Genomic DNA, 22,591 nt, shown 5'->3' on the forward strand with positions numbered 1-22,591 from the left:
CCCATTGAATCGTGGATGGTGTTGTTCTGCTGCCATCGTTGCAATCTTGCAACTGAGACGTTTGAGGGGTGTAGGAAACTGGGCATCGAATTTTTCGAAAACATGATTTTATCCAGCTGGCGAAGCCATCATGTATTTGGTTTGCTTTAGATCGACCCTGTTAGGATGACTCGCAAGAAAGAGACGAGCGAGAGTTGCGTCGACGTCGACGCGCCTAAACCTCTCTCGCGCAGCGTTTCAACAACATGGCCACACGACCGACACGGAGCACCAGGAGCTCGACAGTTGCAGCTACCAATGCGAGCGTGGCCAGCGCCGCAGGTCCAGCGCCTGGACGCGCTTCGAGGAAACCGTCAACCGTGAACAGCGAATCTACATCAACATCGCAGCCTGTGCGCCGTACAACACGCTCTTCGCGCGCGCCGACACCCGCAACCGACTCGAACCCTCCATCGAGACCGACCTCGCGCGCGTCATCGAATGCTCGAACGAATACCGTCCCGCAACAGAAACCGTTGTGGAACTCGAGCAACAGGCCTCAGGTGCAGGTCTCGGCAGCAGCAGACACTCCTCAGCAGGCAGTGCCGGGCAAGAGGACTTCTCTCGCTGTACCGAAACAGCGAACTGGTCCAGGAGGACTCCTGAGGAAGATGACCAGTCGAGAGAGCATCAGGCCTCCTGCGACTCCAGCTCGATCAGCGATTCCAGTACCCAGCACCCCGGCAAGCTACAGAGAGAGTATCGCTGCGAGCTATGATGGTCCGCGTGAACCGATGAAGGTTTGTTTTGTTTTCTTTTCGGCACGGGCATCGCGATCGCTGACAGGTTCTTTCTAGGCTTATCTGCGCATCCGCCCACCCGCAAACGGCTTCCCCAACGAGAGCTATATGCAAGTTATTGGCAATGATCAAGTCCTCATGGTGCCGCCATCTGTACGTTCACTCGAGGAGGTTCTCATAGATTCAAAATACTGACCTGGCCCACTCGCAGGATCATCGTCTCAATCCATCGTCTTCGTCGTCTTCGCTCTTCTCGAATGCACTCCTGCGCTCTTCAAATCTCAACCTGAACCCAGCCTCCCACCCTTCCGGACTGCCCGACGACGTCCTTGCCCTGCCTCAAGGACCCGATCCCTCGACGTTCGGGTCCTTCTACAGATTCACTTCAGTGTTTCCTTCTTCATCTTCAGACACTCCCGCGTCGCCCGCGTTCCCGGCCATTTCTGAGTCGAGCGCTCAGTCAGATTTCTTCCGTTCGACGACTCTCCCGCTCGTGACCGATTTCCTCGAGAACGGCGAGAATTGTCTCTTGTTCGCATATGGTCCATCTGGCAGTGGCAAGACATACACTGTACAAGGCGGATCAGGTGACGACGCTGGTCTGCTGCCGAGGGTCATGGACGTCGTCTGGAGAAGTCTCAAGGGACGAGAACCCAAGGTAGGTCTACCGCTACCCCGCTCGCAACCCTTCTATGCAGCTGACCTCGTATGCACTGGAACCCTTGTAGACCGCTTCAGAGCGGGCGACTCGGCAGCACGCGCCAGCTTCTTCGACCCCTCCTATGAGCCCAAGAAAGCCAGCTGCGACCGGTCTCGGTCTAGATAATGGGTTGCCCACAAATAATCTGCCACAGGGTGATTTCTATGCCTTTTCCGGTTGATATCTTCCATCTGCTCACATGTTTTTTTTCTGCAGTTGTCAAAGTCGACGATCGGTTCGAATACTCGATTTGGGTCTCATGTAAGTCATTCATTCCCATTCGACCGATGTTATTGACGAGAACGTTGATCCGATGCAAATGCTCGAGCAGACTCCGAGATCTACAACGAGAAGATTTACGATCTTCTCGACTCGCCGATCCCGGCACCGGCTCCCTCTACGTCTTCGCTTTCTACGGTTGGCGGCGGTTCCATGTTTTCTGGATTCTCGCAAGGCGCCAAAAACCTATTCAAGTTCCCGACTGTCAAGCGCAGTGCTCTCAGTCTCAAAGCAGACAGAACGAATAGTGCGTCCACAAATGCAGCCGGGCAAACGTTCAAGGTGGTTGCGGGCATGAAGGAGATTCGGGTACACAGTGCTGAAGTACGTCACACACACACACACACGATTGTCAGCTCGGACAATTCAGAGACTGAACAAAGCCTGTTCGTGAGTACAGGAAGCGCATCAGGTGCTCACGCGCGGTCAAGCAAATCGAAGGGTGTTCTCGACCCTCGCCAACCGAGTATCTTCTCGATCCCATTCGATCTTCACGATCAAGATTCACCGCACACCCATCGATCCTGCGTCGGGTCTCGTCGAGCGGACGAGTAAATTCAGCATTGTCGATCTCGCAGGAAGTGAACGAGTCGTCAATACCCAGACGACGGGTGAACGCTTGAAGGAAGCTGGTAACATAAACAAGAGCTTGATGGTCCTAGGGCAATGCATGGAAGTCTTGCGGAAGAACCAGGAGCGAGAGAAGGGTAGGAAGGTGCGAAGTCGATGATTGTTCCGGAACGAACGCAAAACACTGCTAATGCATTGTATTTTGCAGCCGGCGATCGTGCCGTTCAGACATAGCAAACTGACCGAGATGTTCCAATCATTCTTTATCGGTGACGGGAAAGCGGTCAGTCTCCCATTCGCGAAATCGTAAACCGCCAACTCAAGCTGACTGCGAGTTTGTCGGTCGCCTAGGTTATGATCGTCAATGTCAATCCTTACGAGACCGGATTCGACGAGAACACGCATGTCATGAAGTTCTCGGCCGTTGCCAAGGGAGTCATGACGATCAAGAAAGACACGACTCACCTTATCGTGCCCGTCCGCTCAACTCCGATGAGAGCTATGCCGGAGCCTGTCACACCAAAGCCGGAACCGAGAGTCGTCAGGATGTCGCTGGCGGAAGGCGCAGCAGAAGAGGAGTTCATTTACGAAGGTGAGCTTGATTGACCAGCCGATCATTGGACGCAGCCAGACTCGTGCTCAACCATCATGATCGATGTACAGAGGAAGATGTCGAAGACGACGACGAGGAAGAGCAGGACGAATTTGTCAATGCTTTGCTCGACGAGCTGAGCACGCTGAGAACAGCGGCAAGTCGTCCTACTTGTCCCCTCGTTCAGCTTGCCCAGCTCACCAAGCTCTAATGTCTCACCTGCAGCTGTACGAGAGCCAAATGGCAACTCTCTTGGCCGAGTCAACTTCCCGGGCTCGTACGGTCAGAGAGTACGAAGCCAAGATGCTCGACATGGAGCGCAAGTACCAAGAACGCCTGCGCGAAGAAGTAAATCACCTCAAGCTGTTCATACCTCGTATGATCGAAGAAGACTAGCTGACTTTTGGATGCGGTTCTGCGTAACAGGCCATAGAAGCGGAACACAAGCTCAATGCCAAGCTCGATATTCTCACGAGGTTGCAAGCTGCGAAGACCCCACGACGAACGGTTCCAGTCACCCCATCGGACGCGACCATGTCCCCGGACTATGACGACTCGGACGAAGACACGCAAGGAGATAGTTTCGGGCGAGACGAAGAGACCGAGCGGGAGGGAGACTCTCTCCTGATTGAAGACGACGAGGACGACGAAGAAGACGGCGATTCGGGTCAAGTTGAGCACATGTTGCTTGCGGATCAGAGGGGCAGAGTAAGTCGTTTCGACCCTGTAGATACTTGTGGTCCCCGAGATTGAGAAAACCTTTGTGGGTGAATGTAGGAGTCGATGTCTCCTCTCGCGGCTCGAGTCAACGTGCACCTCAAGATTACTTCACCTCGGGCTGTTCGACCCGCGTACTCAGGCCGACTTGACTCGCCCTCGCCGGCGTCGGCTCAAAGTCAAGAGGAGGACGAGGAACTTTCGCCGGCAGATGATCTCTCCCGAGACTCGCATCTGACCGAGGAGTCCGGAGCGCGGTCTGACGGTGAGGATCAAGACGAGAACTCGGAACAGGAGGACGGTACGGGAGAAATGGCTGAGACAGACGAGGACTCGACTGCTCACAATTCTCCCTATCACCGTCCGTCCGACGGGTTCAACGAGAAGGAGAATATCGTACCGACAAAGATGGAAGATGGTCCGTCCGACGAGTTTGGGTTCTACGATGAAGACAAAAGCTTGGTGATCGAGGCGGGTAGCAAATCGAGCAAGAAGAAGCGGTGAGTTTTGAGCATCTTTCGACACTCTTCTCGCAGAATTTGTCGGGCTGAAAGCGATTCGGCCGCGTGGTTTCAGGAACCTTGGCGCGAAGCGCACATTCGACGTCGAAGCGCTCGACGCGGTGGTCGAAACGCCTTCGACGCCAATTCGCACCACGACCTCTTCGCGCTCGTTCCACTAGAAAGGGAAATGACGGAGACTATGTATAATACTGCTTCGAACTTTCTTGCTCCTTTTGTCCTTGTGTTACTTTTTATTGAGTACCCTATGCGTACCTTCCTGGTTTCGAAACGCGTTCTCGCGATTTACCACACCGTGTGCCGTTTGCGCAACCTCGAATTCATCGATCCTTAGGATCTATCGACAGCGATAAAGCTCCTATCTAGCCAGCACACGCTTGAACCGGAGCGCCAGCAACCCGTCTCATTCAACTCGTCCTCATCATCGGTTGTCGACTCGGGGAAGCTCGACACGCGTTGATTCGCGCCTGCGCGATTCCAAGGCGATGAGTAGCGGTGGGTACGCAGAAGCGTATGACCCACGACGGTCAGGCAGGGTCTCACTGACCAGTCTCGGACCTCAACTGCGCAAGTGAGTCTCATACCTCGACTCGTCCTCGCGGAACGTGTTGTTCAAACGCTTGGCTGATTCTGGACTATTATCAAGTTCTCGCGATGTAGCATCCCTGCCGTCTGATCTATTGTTCTCGGTCCTGCTTTCGAAATCGCTTCTCGCGCTCGCGCTCCACATTTCGCGAGACTGGCTGTTGGGTCAAGGCTACTCGGCATGGACGCTCAATACGGTCGCACTCACTGTCGGCGGTGCATGCCTCGTCGTGTGGGAGAGATCTTGGGAACCGCCACGAGGTGCAAAACGGCGACTGGTCAGTCTTCCTTCAAAACCCTTGAATCCATTTGCAGGAAATCAGGCAGGAGATCTCGAGTTGAGATGCTGACACTGCTCAAGCAAGATTATTAGAGCTCGCCAAGTCCACTGTATCCTGTCCTCTATACTTTCGAAATTCTGTTTGCCTTGTTCGCCATTTATCGCTTGAGCGTTCTGCAGTGCGTCCTCTTTCATTCTTCCATACGAACGATCTGGTAGCTCACGATTAAAGTTGGCCCCTTGCAGTTTTGTCCTATTGACTTCATTTGCACCCTTGTGGACTCGAGGTCTCCCATTTCTCGCGCGCACGAGCAGCAAAAAAGCTGTCGGCAGTGGCAACGCCCTCTTCATGACGGTCGCCATGATCGCAGGATCGTACGCCGTCGAACGCACAATATCAGGTTCGTCATTCGAAAAAGCTGCTTGGTCGATGATTTTTGAGCAAGAGCTGATAGATCGTGCTCAATCTCGCAGGCGCTGTGTCGCGCAGAGGATACCTATCCCTTCTGCTCCATCTCTTGCTGTGTGGACAACGCAGCGAAATTCTTGCATCTCAGATCGGCGATGAGCAAGTCAAAGCCAAAATGCATGCAAACGGCGTCCTCCTTGCAGGCCCAATCGCGCTTGGTCTCAACTTGTTCTATGCAGCTTCTGTAAGTCGCCAGTCTTCTTGTCTCTCTGGAACATGACTTACCGATCTCTCGCCTTGCACAGGCTTCATCGGCTGCGAAACTAGCAGCGAAAGAAGCGATTTCGGCACCGTTCCAGACGCCGGAATCGACCATGTCGATCAATATACCATCAGCCGCACTCCTTGGTCTCTCTCTTGTCGTAATCGACCCTCTCCTCGCGCGCGCGCTCCTGTCACATTTCCCTTCGGCGCGACTCGTCGGATCCGGCTGGCCTCTCACGATCCTCAGCACTGCGTTTGTCGGGTACGTAGGCTTCGGTCATGGAGTCAGCTGGGGAGAAGGAGCGGTGGCTATCATCGCTTGGAACGGTGAGTTGTACAAGAAAGCTATTTCGAGTTGCGCGAGACTGATCGAGCTTGCTTTACTACCAGGCATCTCGCACATTACGGCGACAGATCCCCGCTCAAATTCAGTCACAGTGTCCTCCGGTCTCGCGACTGGGTCTTCCTCGTCGACCCAGCCATTCCTCGCTCGCATCTCCAACTTCTATCGTCATTTCCGAGCGACTATCAAGTCGATCCTTGCCTCTGCCGAATCGAGGAGGATTTACTACTTCCTTTGCCTCAATCTGGCCTTCATGTTTGTTCAGATGGCCTACGGTATCTGGACAAACAGCTTGGGCTTGATCTCTGATTGTGAGTTTCTGCTTCGGACTGCGTTTTCGACCATCTAAGCTGAACTATGCTTTCCCGTTCTGCAGCCATCCACATGTTTTTTGATTGTCTCGCGCTCGCTATGGGACTGTTTGCGAGCGTTATGGCCAATTGGCCATCCAATGACGTTTTTACCTATGGGTGAGCACTACTTGGCTCTTGCCCATTCGTCGGATCAGCCTAATGCCCTATGCAATGCTTTGCAGCTACTCCCGCGTCGAAACACTGTCGGGTTTCGCCAACGGTCTCTTCCTATGTCTTATTTCAATCTTTATCGTGTTCGAAGCTATTCAGCGGTTGATCGACCCTCCCGAGATGAACACGGGACAGCTCTTGACCGTCAGTGCCGTCGGACTGGCAGTGAACCTGGTTGGCATGGTTGCTACCGGACACGGTCACCATGGACATTCGCACGGAGGAGGAGGAGGCCATGCAGGTCATGGTCACTCGCATGTGCGTTTCGATTGCTCGACACCCTTTCACACAACGAACGCAACTGATCAATCAAGGTCATTCAGGCGCCTGTGAGATCGAATTCAACTCCGTTCTTGACAAACGAGAAAGAGGCGCAGAACGGTCACTCTGTATGTCTTCCCAGAGCACCGGCTCTCGTAGTCAAGATAAAGAAACTTATTGTGGGTTGCTGGACAGGGTCACTCGCACACTCCAACATCTTCGCCAGTCAAATCAGCACATGCTCACACGCATGCGTCGCCCACACCTTCCCATTCTCACTCGCCGTCTTCAGCTCACTCTCATTCTCACTCGCATTCGTACGAGAACGGCAAAAGTCACGGTCACGGTCGAGACAGCTGTGATCATCATCCCCACGCGGACGCTGAGGACGATGATGATGACGGAGCAGAACACGCCGCGCAGTCCGGCCACAGTCACAACATGAAGGGCGTGTTCCTCGTGAGTTCTAGCACGGCTCGAACGTGACTTCCTGCACGGGCTTGACTGACATTTGAATCGGCACAGCATGTCATGGCAGACACACTCGGATCCGTCGGCGTGATCATCTCGACACTGCTCATCAATCGCTACGGTTGGACAGGTTTCGATCCGCTTGCATCCATCTTCATCGCGGTCCTCATCTTTGCCAGTGTTGTCCCACTCGTGGCCGATTCCGGCAAGCTTCTCGTACTTGATCTCGGTGAGGAGAAGGAGGCAGAAGTACGCAAAGCCTTGACTGCTGTGAGTCGGAGCCTCTGACCTTTGAGGATATACAGAATCGAGACTAACAAACCGCCCTCCTGCAAAACAGGTACAGCGCCTCGAGGGAGTTGCTTCGTTCACACGCCCTCGATTCTGGCAAAAAGACCCTGCGTCGGTCGTCGGATCCATCTGCGTTCAACTAGCGCCATCTCCTGGATCTCAGTTCGACCGCACCCGCGCGCCCGACCACTTCTTTGACGCAGAACGAGTCACTACGAGAGTACGCAAAGCGCTACGGAGTCACATAGGCGGATTAGACGATCTGACGATACAAGTCGAACCGAGCGGCGGGTGAATCGCTTCCAAAACTATCTGGCAATACATAGAAGTACATGCCCTTTCCCTCGCCTTTAGTACGAGGTCCCACTGCAGCGCGAGTGCGAGAGAGCCCGAGTGGCTCGAGATGTATCCGAAGGGTTAGTCTGTGTGAACGAGAGGCGAAGCGAGCAGAGCGCTCGAGGCCCCCAGCACAAGCGTGCGCCGTGACCTTCCCAATCGAGAATTCTTCCGCTTCGAGCAGGTTTGTCTTGTTCGCGGAACCAGACTTCTTCGAAAAGTTCCGTCCTGCCGGATCGACATCCCGCCTGCGGCAGCAAGTGTCGATCACTTGCTTCTGCCAGGTTCGACCGAGCGCGGGAGAGTTCTTCCTTGCGTGCGCTGGAAGAGAAGGTCGCCGCGCGCGCGAACGCTGACCGACCCTCTTCGCTTGCTTTTTAGCTTGCCTGCCTACGCAGCAGGTGGTTCGAGCGTGCAGAGTCTTCTTGATCGAAACGCGCGCACTGAAGTGTTGGATTGCGGCCACGCTTGCCAGACTTCTCGTCACGCGCGGTTGTGCTCGATTCCAGCCGATCTCGCGTTCGTGCTACCATCGTCGATTACACGCGCGACTCCGTGACACCGGGCACTCCTGTCTTTTCGTCACTTCTTCCGCCCGCTCGAGAGCGCTGAACCGAACGCCCCGCTTGCAAGCACTGCTCTCGAAACGACCCGCTGTCGCTGATACCGACCGTCGAGTACCACTGCTGCCACGGGTTCCAAGCTAGCCGGAACGGAGCGATCAGGGGCCAACAGCAACCAGCCTCCTGCTGGGAAATCACACTTGCGGAATCAGGAAGGAGGACCGGCGGCAGTGCAGGCAGACCAGCGCGCAATTTCGACTTTCGCATCCGCACGCGCGACAGGAGGCTGGAAGTTAACCGAATCCGACGCGAGTGAAACGGGAAACTGATAGGAACGCCGCGCAGCCGACCCGCCAGCCCTTGCTTCGATTCATTAGAAAGTGCTCGCACTCGGCAGGCTCGAACGGGCAACAGGAAGGACGAAATCTCCTAAAGAAGCAGGTGTCCCGCTCCGCGGTCGTTTTCGAGAATCATCTTTCCCCCCGAACTTTTTTATCGAAGGTTATTTCGCTCCGACCTTCCTTCGGTGGATCAGGAGCCACGCCGTGCAGTCACAGTCACACAGTTGCCTCTCTTGATCTTACGCGCTTTGCACTCTTTCCTCGAATCGCATCTTTCGACTCTGCTACCTTCCCTTTCCTACGACGGCTTCACGTACCGCGAAAGGAGCCGACACGACAGGAATCGACACGTATCGACGCCGTTGACCGGAAGTCAGTCGCGTCCCGTCCCGCCCACCAAACAAGACTCTTCGAACTTAATCGCCAGCCTCGTCTCCTCGGAAAGCGCATCTTCCGTTTCGCCCTTCTGCTGCTTCCTTCCAATCGTAGAAGGAGCAGCTCTACCATGGACACATCTCAGCCTGGCAATGGCAGTGCAATGCCCCTCGGTACGCTGCCGACACCGACTTCTCATCTGCCTTCGCCCGCACCGATCTCGCCCGGCCTTCACAACAACACAGCACACAGCTCGTCGTCGTCGACTTCAACGTCATATCAGTCTTCGTCGTCAAGCTCGCTCCTACCGTCCCTTCCTGTCGGAATAGAAGCGACTCTCGCATCTGGAGCACCAGCCTCTCAATCGAGAGGACCAATGTTCCCTCCTCCTATCATTCCGTTCGATCCTAATGCTGCTTCAGACGACGATGATGAGGATGAGGACGGGGGAAGCCCACGCAAGAAGAGGAGGAACGCCGCCTCGGGGAAGAATGGCAAAACTGGTGGGGCTGATGGTACGGATGGCGCGGGAGATGAAAAGGGCAGAAGAAAGATTGAGATTGAATACATCACCAAGAAGGAGAAGCGGCATATCACGTTCTCGAAACGAAAGGCGGGTATCATGAAAAAGGTGGGCTCTCGTTATACAACTTCTTTCGTATGGGCGGAGTGGCTCATCTGAGATTGCGTATGCAGGCGTACGAGCTGGCAACGCTGACAGGAACGCAAGTACTGCTTTTGGTCGTGTCAGAGACGGGAATCGTGAGTTTCTCTTGAAAGTGTCTGTGCGTTCGTTCCTGACTATGAACTTTTGACAATTGCGCAGGTCTACACGTTCACTACGACAAAGTTTCAGCCCTTGGTGGGAGCTGGCGAGAACGGTCAACCAAGTGAAGGACAGAGGCTCATTCAGAAATGTCTCGTCAGTTGCAATGCTCTTCGCATCCGACTATCGAAATAAAACTGAACTGTTTTTCGTCCACAGGCAGTCGACCCGAACGAAGCTGATAGCGACTACATTTCGCCACCACCTGACGGGCCACTCCTACCGTTGCCCCCATCTGCCCAGAAGCGGCCGTTCGAAGCCAACTCTCCGATTCACGGCGGCCAAATCGCGCTGCGAACAAAACAGCAACGGCCTCGAGCCAAGAAGCCCGCTCCGATTCCGATTGTGCCTCCGCCCGCTTCTACCAGCACCGGTAGCCTCCCAAATACGCCGTCAATCCATGCGACCCTTGAGGGAGGTCTTCCAATCCCGCCCTCGCCGCATCACAACCATCCGTTGAGCCAGCCTCCTCTACCTTCGCCCGGGCATCAGCTACGGGATTACCCACCATCACCGGGCTACCCTCCCGGGCCGAACGGTCAGCGCGATCCTCCATCAGTCTTGCAGAGCGCGAGTAACTACAACGAGATGATGGAGCGATCTTCCCTCAACGCACATCCCCCATCGCCATACGGGCCGCCATCGAACTATCCGCCACCTCCGGCGCTAGGCTACACGCATGCAATTGTGAGTTTGAAGAAACTTTGTAGTACATGGGGCTCACGAAACTGACTGAGCTCGCAATTCGATGCTCGTGCGTTGTAGAATTCCAACCGGCCTCCTCACCCGCTCGACCCTTACCCGCATCATCAGCAGCAACCGCATCCCTTGCATCACCAGTCTCACAATTCGCCTTCGTCCTCGCCTCAAGCTCCCCGTCGTTACCTACAACCTCAGCAATCCTATCCTGCTGCCGCCGCGCCCCGGTCTCTCGCAGGGTCGCAGAATGGGCCCGATCCGTATGGAGATCACCGCATGCACTACGTCGACGATCCTCAGATGATGATGCCGCAACATCATCATGGTGGGCCGCCGCCGTCCTTGCCGCAACCTCCAGCCGAGATGTACCTGCAACCCCACCAGCAACCCCAGGGACACCTCCAACCTGCACCTCAACACCACAGGATGTACAGTAACGGCAACGAATACGGTCCTCGATAGAAACGAGTCTTGCTTCGGAAGAATCCGTTTTGTCTTTGCCCTCTTGTAGCGCTCCGTTTCTTTTGGCTCCACTGTCTTTTCGTGGATCTCGCACTTTATCAGCAATCATTCCCACCTCATACTGTATTTTATCTCTGCATCTCTCATACATCTCATGCATCTTTGCTTGCAAATTTATTCGATACATCATCTCCTCGAGTCTCAGACCCGCTATTCTCGCACGTTTCGCGAAGTACCTCGACGAGAGTCGCGGCAATCGAAAGGAAGACGCGAACAGAAGAAAACGAACAAGAGGAGACTTGCGCACTGCATTGCCCTCTAATCTCTAATCCTGGAAAATAACACCTTGTTCTCTGGAAAACCTTGCCTCCTCTCTACAGTCCTGCGTTCCCCCGTATTCGACCTGTGCTCCTAGGTCTTGCTGCTACTGCAATGCGAGAGAGTGTGTGTGTTTTGGGTATATCATATGTTCAAAAGATGGATTGCGAATGCGGATTTTTTGGTTTCCAGACTGTGGTCGAGGTCTGAACTGGGGGGAAGGGTATTCACCTGTTGTACGGTGGGGTAAGAGAACAATTCCAAAAACCACATCAGTCAAACGGTAATCCACCAATTCCAAAGAGCTGATTTCCTGAACGTACCGTGTTTACTTTTTTTTTTCTTCAATACCATTTCTGAACCTTGCTGATGACAAGGTCTTTCCAAGTTCTCATTCCTGGTCCATTCCATTCATGTTCAACGACCGTTTGAACCGCTTTTCGAAACAAGTTTTTCGCTTTCGATTCAAACCGACGACCTCCTTGTCTTCCTTGACCATGTTCGAGAGTTTGAACAAACTTGATCAATTGGTTCAACCTACTGATCGGAGTTTCTTGTTCTTGCTTCTCGAGACCCGAGTTTGACATTGAGGACGAGGATGGGGGATTCGAAGATGCCAACAGGGTTGCGCGTAACAAATGGATCGCAAACGCAGGTTGAACGATCAAATCTCGTTCCCATTCGTTCCGAGTCTCGTGAACTTCGACATCCCGATGGCGACGACGACGACGTTCGTGAGAGAGACAAGTCATGTCGTTCAACCTTTGTCTCGAGATCGTGTCAAACACGCGTTCAAAGGTCGACCATGGAGGGAACGTTTGATCGAATCGACGTCGAGTGGGTGCTGAAGGTAACGAGAGGAGGTACAGAGCTTGACGATGGAACCGGGTCGCAACTCCGACCAATCTCGGATCTTGAGCGAGGTGAGTTGCGAGGCACCCAGTTTCGGTCGAGAGTTCCGAAAGGTTCAAGTTTAACGCAGCGGTCGAATCGAGCGTCGCATCAATCAATTCGTATGCGGAACGAATGAGGGACAAGTCGATAGAGGGAAGAGTCGATTCGAGGTCGGGTGATGGTAGTCGTTCTGGAGCATTGTGGGCAGGGACCTCAAACACTCCGAGATGACTCCACAAGAGGCGATACAATGCAGACGACTGACGTCGTCGCAGTCGAGATAGGTCGGGAACGGATGCTGGGATGGATGCAGACAGATCGAGCAGGAGGGTATAGAGTTGAGAGGCAGACGCCAGGGTATCGGTATGCAATGGGTGTAGTTCGGGCGAGAGGGATGCAGTGCGAGCGCGCAAGAGGAGGAAACGAATGGCGAGGTACAGGATGTGCGCATGTCGCTCGATCGAAGCGAGGTCAGGGTACTCGCGATGCAAGTCGTGCAGGGCGTGCAAGTCGGGGTCGAGAGTCGATCCGTCGAGAGTCCCGATCAACGCTTCGATCTCGCGTTCCGTCTGCTGCAACAGGTTGGGATCGAGATGGTCGGCGGGCTGACGTTCGAGTTTTGAAATCGCTTGGTCCAGCAACGCGAGTGACACGCGAGGTTCTCCGCCCGACTCTGCTTTGCGGATCGAAGCGAGCAAGCGGCGCAGCTGTCTGCGTGCGAGCTTCCTGTCTCGGACGCCGCCTCGCAGTTGAAAGTGCATGACTTCGAGATTGCGCACGACGAATGCCAGCATGATCCCGTTGAGCAAATCGCCTCGATCCGGGACGAGCATCTCCTCGAGGAAATGAGCAAACTCGGCTGCCTGTCGTGAAGTCATTGGCGATGTTGCGTTCTGTCGCAACCTGAGCGCGATCGATTGCATCCACGCAATTCGAATCAACCCTCGGTCCAACCCGAGTCCATTGCCAAAGCCACAGGTGTTCGTTGTGCCCGTCGGATCCGATTCGCGGTGAGGAAACGGAACGGGCTCGGTCGTGAAGAAGGCTCGTTCGAGTTTGTTTGCGGCGTTGACGTGACCAATCTTCAACAAGATGCGCATCGTGTGGGCGACGATGCGTACGACCGAGTTGCGAAACTTGTGTCGATGAAAGCGCAACGGGCCATTCAACAGCTCGTACGCAGTTCGACATGCGGTTCGCCACTGCTGCAAGTCTCGTTCGATACGATCTTGAGGCAAGTGCAGGAGGCGGGCATGGTGCGAGATTGGAGGCAGTTCGCTCAGGACGCGCCCGAGGTGTTCGTACGGGTCGAGTCCGGTGCACCCCGGGCGACGAACAGCCGCTTGTCGCGCGTACTCGCGTGCAGCTGCGATCGAGGCAGGTACTGGGGCAGGCGTTGGAGGAGTCGATCGAGCTGGAACGCACCGAGCGAGTGGACTCGCGGCGACAGCGGCAGCGGCAGCGACAGCAGCTCGCGCCGGCACGAGCGACGCCTCGGGAGGCCTGCTCGAAGGAGGAGTAAGCCATCGCTTGACGCGCATCTAGCTGCATAGGGCGGGATTTCCGGGAGCTGTGGGTGGTCGAGTGTGGATTTCGCCTTGATCGCAGTTGGAAACTTTTTTGGTCTCTGCAATATTGAAACTCGCGTCCCTAGTCTGATTACGTTTGCTCCTCGAGATCAATGTCGCGCCGTTGATTGGCCGTCCATTTCGCTCATTTCTCGCGCGGGACTCGACCTGGTCACGATGTCCATGAATACTGATCATATAGTCATTGGGCATTGCAATGCTTCCACGAGAGAAAATGGATTATGCTTCTGCTCCCGGTTCCAATTCAACCAACTTTGCCTCGACGAGCATCTTTTCAAGTTCTCCCGATTGGTGCATCTGCAACATGATGTCGCAACCTCCGACAAACTCGCCCTGAAGGTAGACCTGAGGGATTGTTGGCCACGACCTGTTTGCCCCAGTATGTGGGAAAAAGAAAACGCTTTCTCAGAAACCGCTCAGAGTTCGATCTAGTTGAAACATCGTTGTGAACGCACGAGTACTCTTTGATGCCCTCTCGAAGTTCTTGATCTTCGAGGCAGTTGAACGCGACAATCTTGTCGGGTTGGACGCCTTGCACTTCGAGGATCTGACACACCGCGCGCGAGAACCCACACTGCGGCAGGTCTGGCGTACCCTTCATGAACAGCACGAGTGGGTTCTCTTGCACAACCTGAATATCGGGGAGGAATCGACCATCGCGATTCGCGCATTTCGATGAGGTCAGCGGCGGTTCCTCACTCGCAACGTTTCTGTCCGAGGCCTCGGTTGGAGAGCAGATTTGAAAGCGAGATACTTACCGTGTCAATCTTTTTGCGAGCTTCGTCTGACAGCTGACGGCGTTGTTGCAGCAATCGGAGCGAAGTCGGATTCGCGAGGGTGCGAACGGTCGGAGTTGCTCGTACCGACGTGAGACTCGTCGGGCGCGCAAGGAGCGAAGCTGCAGATCTGAATGCCGACATTACGGTGAGCGAGGAAGGAGTAATGTTCGAAAGTGAGTGCCAAGTTGATCTTGAGAATCGCAAGTTGGTTTCCCCCCCTTGTCCGAGGATCACCCCCTGCCGATGCTTCGCCGTATCGCTGTACACGCCCTTCGATCTACCGTTACCGCCACTCGTCCAACTGTAGCTCGCGCCGTCCCGAGAGCTCAACCTCGTGCTCTGTTCTCTTGTTCACCCAACAGTCCGTTGCTCACATCTCTCGCTCTCTCTCGCGATTCGAGCTAACTTGGACCGTCTTTCCTCTGTTCTGTATCAAGTCATGGCATCCGCTACAAGTCCGACTTCGACTTCGTTCGATCCCCAAACCGTGTCGGCGCAGGAAGCGCTCGATGAAGGGACTCGGTACCTCGAACAGGGAGACTTTGACAAAGCCGCTACCAACTACCAAATCAGTATCGACATCAAAGAGACTGCGATCGGTAAAGAAACCTCTCCTTACTTGAACCGCAAAATACTTTGAGCCTGATGTTCCCCCTTTCCTTTGACTCGTTTCTTGGACAGCATACTACAACCTTGGAGTCGTACAGTGCGTTCATTTCTCAGAGAACAAGAAAACGAGTCGGTTTTTTAACGAACTTGTCCTGAACGTTTTAGGTACCAGCAACACAAACTCGCTCCCTCGATCACCTCGTTCGAGAAATCCCTCTCGTTGACCGATCCTTCCGTGAAACCTACCCTCCCCGACCCGAAAGCTCCTTTGCCTGAATTGACTCCGGCTCAAATCATCCTCGCCGATACTCACACGAATTTGGGAGCGGCGTACATCTTGTCGAAACCTCCTCGACCCGAGAAAGCTCTCGAACATTTGCAAAAAGCTCTCATGATCAACCCTGACGATGGCGAGGTAAAAAAGCATTTTCTCTCTTTTTTGGGTCGACTTTCGTTGTTTCGTAGAACTTGACACTGATCCCCATCTCGATCTGGTTCAGGTGTGTTACAATCTGGCTGCCGTACTGGAAGCGACTGGTGAACTCGATGAAGCCATGGTTGCGTTCGAACGAGCTCAAAAACTCGGTATCGAGCGAGCTCAAACCAACATTCGCAACGTAAGAGTTTCCTTTTTTTTTCTCGCAATCTCTCCTGGTGGCGGTATTCTGATTCTTGTTGGACTGTATTTCCAGCTCGGAGGCAAAATCTTGGCCAAGAAACGTGAAGAGGAGGCCAAGCAGAAGAAGTAAACCTCTGTCTATAGAATTACTTTCTCGTCGACAAAAGACGCGCAAAGAACGTCGCAACATTTATCAAGCTATACACTTTTCTCTCGAGAACGTCGGATGCAAGGTCCGTCACGATCAGAGAGCGGGAGAGAGACAAGCGTTTACTTTTTCTTGTTCTTCTTTTTCCGTTTCGCGGCCAACTCTTGACTTGGAGTTTGCCCACTGGTCGTCGTCGAGGTTGGGTTCGGAGTCTGCACCGCGATCGTAGCCCCCCTCAACTCGCTCCCTTCAGGTTCTAGTTCAATCCTGTCCCTCATAGTCAAAGCAGTCATGACATCGTTCAACTGATCCCTCAATTCTTCAACCTCGAGTCTCATCGTATCCGTCTCAACTTGACGTTCGACCAACTCTTTTCTAATCGATCCCAAGTTGGCAGTCAAATTGGTAGTGACTGATTTTTCTTGTTCGAGTTCATGTTCGAGTCGTTTCCGAATTCGAACGAGTTCCAATTTCTCCTGTCGACGTTCTTCTTCTTGTTTCTTTGCCAGTTTTTCAACTATCTCGAGTCGGGTCTTGTTCGAGAGCTCGTTCCGTTCTTGTTCGAGTTGTAACTGGGTTCGATCTCGTTCAAGTTGGACCACTCGTTTCCGTTCGTTCCCAAGTTCAAGTTCCAAATTCCGAAATCGTTTCGACCACTCCTTGTTGAGTTCTTGTTCCCTTGCCAGTTCGTCTTCGAACCAAAACCTTTGTTGTTCCAAATTCGATTGTAACAAGAGTGAATACTCGATCGCGATCCGTTCGACTTTGGATTGTTCTTCTTCATGAGTTCGATCAGGTCCTCCTATTCCTCCTCCTCCGCTGCTGCTGTTGTATGAGGAAGCAATTTTGGAAGAAATGTCTTGATCGAGACCTGGAGGTGACAATGGCGGGAGTGAAGGGAGTTCGATCAATCTTGAAGTCCCATTCTTGTCATTGTTGTTGTTGTTGTTGAGAGAGGAAGAAGGGACTCGAAGTAACCGGTGTACGTATTCGTCATCTGCAGCATGCAATCGACCCATGTCAGTTCAAGGTGGAACAAAGTAAATTTTTCTCGCAATTTCTGGAATGTTTACCGGTGTATGACCAAATCCTGCCAGTCTCGAGTTCCAAAGAGTACCTGTTTGCAAGAAAAAAGGGTCGGGTGAGTAAACTTGTGGGAAATAGGAGGATCCGAAAATAGACGCACGAGTGACCCGTTTCTGAAAAGTGGGAATGCGCATGTCCACCTTGATACCTACCACTGTTTCACGGTTGCACGACTTGGGATTAGTATTCGAGAAAAATCGTCTTGAAAAAGGTTCAAGTACAAGAGGGCAACTGACCACCCGACGTTTCCACAGATGAGGCATATCCACAAATTGGAAGGAGAAGTACAGACGGCACACTTGTTTGTATCGGATTCGGTAGGATTCGAGGATTTCGTTGCTGAAGATCGAGGTTGCAAATTTGTCGCTCTGCACACGGGACACCGCGAGTCACCCCACTTGAGGAGACAGGTACAGTGGTAACTGTGTTGACATTGGATTTGGACGAGTCCCGTCACTTTCTGATCGAGTCGTTCGAGGCAGATTGGGCACAAGGGCAATTCAGTCTTGTGACCCGATTCATCTGTTGTTGTGTCGCCCGCAGCGGAAGGTGTTCCATTTGAAGGTTTCGAAGGTGCAGGTTTCGGAACGAGGAGCGAAGGAGACGGAGTACACGGAAATGTGTACGGAGGTAGAGAAGTCGGTTTCAACAACACGGACGAGATGGGTACGACGTGACACAATTCACTATCTTTCGAGTCGTGGTACGTCTTGCCGTTGAACATGCGGTTGAACTCTTGCGCTCGATCGCGGTTCGTGAATTTGAGGACGACGATACTCCTCGATTTCGAAGAGTCTCGGACCATGCGCACATGTTCGAGATCGTTCAAAGCCGGACGAATGAACTTGAGGATCCCGGCAGCATTGAAGATCCCAGGGACTGACACGAGGGCGAGCGTGGTACCATCGTCACGCTCGACCGCGCGTTGCTGATCCGCCTCGGTCGCAGGCTTGGTCGACGTGCCGTGTTCGCGGTAGAGATGGACCGTGCCCCACATCAACGAGGTCGTCCCAGAATCCATCTCGAGTGGGGTAGCTGCAGAATTCAGCTTGACCCAGTCGATCTCGATGGGACCGAACCTAAAGTCGAGCACGGCGCGTGCACGCGAAGTTGAAGGTAACGCTTGAGACGGGGTCCACAACTGCGAGGTTTGGATCGCGAGTGGGGGAGAGGCGAGGGACAGATGTTGCGACCAGATCCGCGGGTTGGTGGTTGCTGCAGGGGCGAGAGCAGGAGAGTGCGAGTCGGAGTGAGTTGCCGAGAGGGTCGCAGGGTGGTCGAGGTCGAGGCGCTTCGAGCGATGAAGGGACACCTGCCAGAAGTCGGCGCGTGTGGGCGGCAGAACGAGGCGGTCGAGGTTCGCGTGCAGGTCGCGGTCGAGGTCGGGAGCGAGGCGAGTGCTCGTCGAGGGCAGCAGGGGGGATACGGCAGTCGGAGTCAGCGACGGGTCGTACAGCGTGATCACGATCGAGTAAGATCCGCTTGTCGACGTGCTCATGCCATGCAGAGGCGCAGACGATTCAGAGTCGAGACAGGAGGACGAGATGAAATCACTCGAATCGACGCGTTTAGAGCTCCTCGTCCTGTCTCTCGAGCGACGCTGCTCGTCCTGCATTGACCCTCGACAGGTCAGCAAACAGTTGCCATGTCGGATCCGAATCCTGCTCCCGGCGAGCAGAGCTCACACGAGCGAGCCCCCACACGGCGCGACTCTCCCGGCGCCGCTTCCTCGACCGCAACCCCCAGCACGACCTCGCCGACCATCTACGTCTACTATGGGCAACGACACGTCAAGGCGAGGATCGATTGGGAAGTCCCACTCGAGGAAGTTATCCGCGTGAGTCGCCCCTCGCGTGCACTGCCCCTCTGGAGAGACTTCTTGCCCCTGACCGCTCTCTCTCGCGTAGCAATTGACCGCGTCGAGTCAGCTCCAAGTGACTGAACCCGCCGCATTGTTTGCCTTGCGCGTCAAGGACACGGGTCAACTCGTCACCGCGCAAAATTTGCACCCAATCTTGCGGTCTGGTTCGTCAAGTGGGCACAAGAACGTGTTTACGCTGTGCTCGTCCCCGACGATCGAAGCCGTCGAGACGATCGACAAGCTTGCGTCGACCTCGTCCGAACCCGCCCAAGTCAAACTCGCCACCTTCTCGCTTCGTACCCTGATCAAGGATCCCGATTTTCTGCGCGAGTTTCTCGATCGCAACGGACTCGACGTCCTAGAACAGGTTGTTTCGAGGGTCACCGGCAACACTCTCGCGTACGCGCTCAACGTCGTCAGTTCTCTCCTCGAGCTCGAACCCGACATTTGGACTCGACTGTCTCCGACCCTGGTCCACCGTTTGATTGAAATTGTCGGCAAGTCTCTCTCTCTCTCTTTCTCTCGCTTCTGTGTCTGTACTGAATGTCACACTGTCATTCGTAGCGACACAACCTTTGATCAACATTTCGAGACCGGCCACTACGATCCTCGTCTCGCTCGTCGAAGCTCGGACCCGAACCGCAACCGGGTTCCTCCTCGTTCACCCTCACCTCGTCCTGCCCGATGATCAACCTTTGGCTTGTCCCGCGAGTCGGTTCTTGCCGAGCTTGGTCACTCATCTTCCGCTTCTAGAACCAGGATCGGAAGACCAACGTACCTCGACTCAAAAGAAGAACAAGTCTGGAGCAAGTCCTACCGCGGTCGATTTGGAATCGAGTCAATCTAGCTTGAGATTGCTACAAGCCTTGTTGGAGGGGTTGACTACACTCGAAGTTCAAGCAGCACAGGGAGATCGGGATGAAACCGTGCCGGGCATGACTATTGAAGAGTATCGACAGGCGCTCGCACAACTTGGTGTTTACGATCGCATCCAGGTAAGCTTTGTCTCGTCTTCTTTGTTCCCTCTGTTTCTTTTGACACTGACCGAAAGGGGTTCAATTGTTTATTAGTCCATCCTCTATGATTCCTCTGATTCTGCACTCGTTCCGCTCGCTCGAACGTTCTCCGAATCGTACAGAGCTTCACTCGCGAGTTCGTATTCGATCCCTCTCGATAGTTCGTCCTCGATCGATCTCGCACTTTTCAAGAGGCTCGAAAAGGTTTCGCAAGAAATCGCAGGCGAAGAAGGAGAACCTGTCAGAGACGAGCACGAGCACGAGCATCGAGACGAGACCTGTTGGCGACGATATATGGGAGGACAAACGGATCGTCCGTTCGAAGAAATCGAACGTTTCTGCAAGAGACGTAAAGTGCAAGGAGGAAGACAAGCATTACGAGATCTTGTTGAATGGGCAAATCACGATCTTGAAGGGTTCAGACAGGTCAAGCCGAAGAAATTAGCCTCTCCTCGCTTCCCCCCTCTGGTACTGATTCTTGTGTTGTACACACAGACGATCAAGGTTAATCAAACTCCTGCAACGAGAAGAACAGCGACGATTCCGTTCGTTTCGTTCACAATCTCGCAACTCGTCGCCAGCCAATACAGTTTGACGCCTCGAGCCCCGTTCACAAACGATCAAGACAAATCACAAGAGGCAACTGGTCGAGCTACTGAAGATTTACTCGTGTTTGACCTTCGACACGTTCATCGAATCCTCCTGCAGTTCTGGTTCAAATTGTGGAACCAATCGAATTCGGGCATTCACCGGACCAGTGACAATCACGTACCACAATTCGAACCAGAAGGGGAAGAATGGGACAGAGTGACACGGCTCGTCGATCAAGAGTTTGAACGGTGGACGAGAGCCGAGCTTGAAGGAACAAAAACACGGTCCCCATCACTTTCGACAACCCTCAAGCGATTAGAATCGTGAGCAAGAACTTGTTTTGTTGGCTTTTCCGATCGAGACAGGTTTCAGCTGACGGTGTTTGTTTGTGGTACCGGAAAACCATCGCTCTATCTCATCGCGCAGTGAATTCACTCAACTGTCGTACAAACAGATCGTCCAGAGACAAATGGTTGAAGCCGAACGTTCGATCGAATCCAACTTGTCAGGTTCAACCTTGCAGACTCTCCGAACCAAGATTCGTTCCGAATGTCTCGAGTTTGTCAAAGAACAACGTATTCGAGCTTTGAGTGAAGGGATTTGGGTTTCGTGTGGTTCGCAAGCGGTCGAAATTCGACAACCGAGATTGGTCGTCACCGATGCCGAAGATCGACAACGGTACCCTGAACATACTCACGATGCACGAAGAGCGTTCGTCAGGTTGAGTTCGAACCGCAAGAGTCTGCATTGGATCGAAGCTCGAACCGAACAGGACAAAGACGCGATCGAGTTTGAAGTGCGGGACAAACCTGGAGTCGAATGGTTCAGCAAGCAAGGAGAGAAGCGTGAGTTGTTGGCGTCTTTTCTTTGGATCGAGTTTCCGAGCTGAGCTGATTCATGTATCGAAAACCTCAGTCGAATTGGATTCGATCACAAGGTTGAATGTCTCGGACCCGATCTCGAAGACACCGATCGTGGAACCTTTAGCAACCGAGATGACCACGACAACAAGAACGAAACCCATCGCGAGACTTAAAAAGCGAACTCCTTCAATCTCGGCGAGTACTCGACTTTCGACCTTCCTGAACTCTTCCATCCGATCACCACCTGTCGCTGTCGAACGAATTGATCCGTTTCGAGCGGAACCAACTCTGGTTCAATCGATCAATGTCTCGTACTCGACGAGGTCGGACTCTGGCACGATCTCGTTCTCACCTCTTTCCTCTCATGGGTTCTCAGAGTTGTACGACGCTCTGCAGTTCCTTCTCTTCGAAACGTCCTCGATAGATGAACCAGGAGGACCGAAACTGGACCCCGAAACTCTGACAAGTTCAACGACCGAGTACATTGACCAGTTGACCGAAGTTGGACTCAAAGTGAAACTGTTGGACTTGACGGGAGAAGGGATCCAAGTCATTCAGGGAGGAGATCAACTCGTGTGGAACGTCCCGAGTGAGGAGGAAAGGTTCCACTACAAGGAGTTTATCTGATACATTAGAGGGTGCTCGGTTTTATACACTTCTTGACGCCGGCTCGTTTAGGTGCTATTTCCTTGACTCGCATAGTCTATTCGCTCGATATACCAACGATCTGATACCGGAGGACTTTGGAAGTTGAGCTTCACGCGAATCGATCCAACGCTTCTTTCTTCTCCTTCTTGCGAGAGATTCGATTGTTCAGAGAAATGTTACCTTGAGAACAGGACGGACTCTCAAAACAACAAGTGCGAGAAATTCCAGTCACGACTACAGGGGTAGCTCGAGCCCCTGTCGCGTTTTTGTGTGCGTGGTTCGGGCGGTAGAAAAGAAGGCCAAGCGAAACGTTCGGCGATGGCGCTTCCTCCCCTTCGATTTCATCAGGACAAGCGACTGGGCCCTCCTATCAAATCACGCA

The 22,591-nt window shown here is 53.6% G+C and overlaps 8 protein-coding genes across 8 annotated transcripts; 5 read left to right on the top strand and 3 right to left on the bottom strand.

Annotated features, from left to right (window-relative positions):
• Positions 1–245: 245 nt before the first annotated feature.
• On the top strand, positions 246–4,319 carry JCM15063_001357 (uncharacterized protein; the record flags this gene model as incomplete). Its single annotated transcript, XM_076678326.1, has 14 exons — positions 246–779; positions 837–932; positions 991–1,437; positions 1,508–1,634; positions 1,696–1,740; positions 1,811–2,082; positions 2,159–2,473; positions 2,537–2,611; positions 2,680–2,920; positions 2,992–3,077; positions 3,146–3,268; positions 3,347–3,628; positions 3,698–4,137; positions 4,214–4,319. The coding sequence occupies 14 exons, from the start codon at positions 246–248 to the stop codon at positions 4,317–4,319; spliced, it is 3,189 nt and encodes a 1,062-aa protein (XP_076534586.1).
• A 324-nt stretch (positions 4,320–4,643) lies between these two features.
• JCM15063_001358 (cation diffusion facilitator family transporter) lies at positions 4,644–7,881 on the top strand (the record flags this gene model as incomplete). The annotated part of the gene is made up of 13 exons (XM_076678327.1): positions 4,644–4,729; positions 4,805–5,021; positions 5,117–5,202; positions 5,270–5,424; positions 5,498–5,676; positions 5,738–6,023; positions 6,087–6,350; positions 6,416–6,509; positions 6,575–6,821; positions 6,887–6,952; positions 7,020–7,283; positions 7,350–7,565; positions 7,636–7,881. The coding sequence occupies 13 exons, from the start codon at positions 4,644–4,646 to the stop codon at positions 7,879–7,881; spliced, it is 2,406 nt and encodes an 801-aa protein (XP_076534587.1).
• Positions 7,882–9,331: 1,450 nt separating this feature from the next.
• Positions 9,332–11,188, top strand: JCM15063_001359 (uncharacterized protein; the record flags this gene model as incomplete). Its single annotated transcript, XM_076678328.1, has 5 exons — positions 9,332–9,832; positions 9,898–9,963; positions 10,028–10,123; positions 10,187–10,714; positions 10,793–11,188. The coding sequence occupies 5 exons, from the start codon at positions 9,332–9,334 to the stop codon at positions 11,186–11,188; spliced, it is 1,587 nt and encodes a 528-aa protein (XP_076534588.1).
• A 662-nt stretch (positions 11,189–11,850) lies between these two features.
• On the bottom strand, positions 11,851–13,941 carry JCM15063_001360 (uncharacterized protein; the record flags this gene model as incomplete). Its single annotated transcript, XM_076678329.1, has 1 exon — positions 11,851–13,941. One exon carries the CDS (start codon positions 13,939–13,941, stop codon positions 11,851–11,853), a length of 2,091 nt encoding a protein of 696 aa, XP_076534589.1.
• Positions 13,942–14,208: 267 nt separating this feature from the next.
• On the bottom strand, positions 14,209–14,909 carry GRX5 (monothiol glutaredoxin GRX5; the record flags this gene model as incomplete). Its single annotated transcript, XM_076678330.1, has 3 exons — positions 14,209–14,356; positions 14,445–14,620; positions 14,748–14,909. The coding sequence occupies 3 exons, from the start codon at positions 14,907–14,909 to the stop codon at positions 14,209–14,211; spliced, it is 486 nt and encodes a 161-aa protein (XP_076534590.1).
• A 298-nt stretch (positions 14,910–15,207) lies between these two features.
• Positions 15,208–16,126, top strand: JCM15063_001362 (uncharacterized protein; the record flags this gene model as incomplete). Its single annotated transcript, XM_076678331.1, has 5 exons — positions 15,208–15,367; positions 15,450–15,474; positions 15,543–15,792; positions 15,878–15,994; positions 16,070–16,126. 5 exons carry the CDS (start codon positions 15,208–15,210, stop codon positions 16,124–16,126), a joined length of 609 nt encoding a protein of 202 aa, XP_076534591.1.
• Positions 16,127–16,266: 140 nt separating this feature from the next.
• JCM15063_001363 (uncharacterized protein) lies at positions 16,267–18,728 on the bottom strand (the record flags this gene model as incomplete). The annotated part of the gene is made up of 4 exons (XM_076678332.1): positions 16,267–17,141; positions 17,218–17,261; positions 17,331–17,384; positions 17,467–18,728. The coding sequence occupies 4 exons, from the start codon at positions 18,726–18,728 to the stop codon at positions 16,267–16,269; spliced, it is 2,235 nt and encodes a 744-aa protein (XP_076534592.1).
• A 147-nt stretch (positions 18,729–18,875) lies between these two features.
• On the top strand, positions 18,876–22,188 carry JCM15063_001364 (uncharacterized protein; the record flags this gene model as incomplete). Its single annotated transcript, XM_076678333.1, has 7 exons — positions 18,876–19,067; positions 19,138–19,588; positions 19,656–20,086; positions 20,162–20,533; positions 20,603–21,021; positions 21,125–21,543; positions 21,614–22,188. 7 exons carry the CDS (start codon positions 18,876–18,878, stop codon positions 22,186–22,188), a joined length of 2,859 nt encoding a protein of 952 aa, XP_076534593.1.
• Between the last annotated feature and the right edge of the window lie 403 nt (positions 22,189–22,591).

Source organism: Sporobolomyces koalae (genome assembly GCF_050403365.1).
Source record: "Sporobolomyces koalae JCM15063 DNA, S_koalae_JCM15063T_v1_ctg13, whole genome shotgun sequence".
Classification (NCBI taxonomy): domain Eukaryota; kingdom Fungi; phylum Basidiomycota; class Microbotryomycetes; order Sporidiobolales; family Sporidiobolaceae; genus Sporobolomyces; species Sporobolomyces koalae.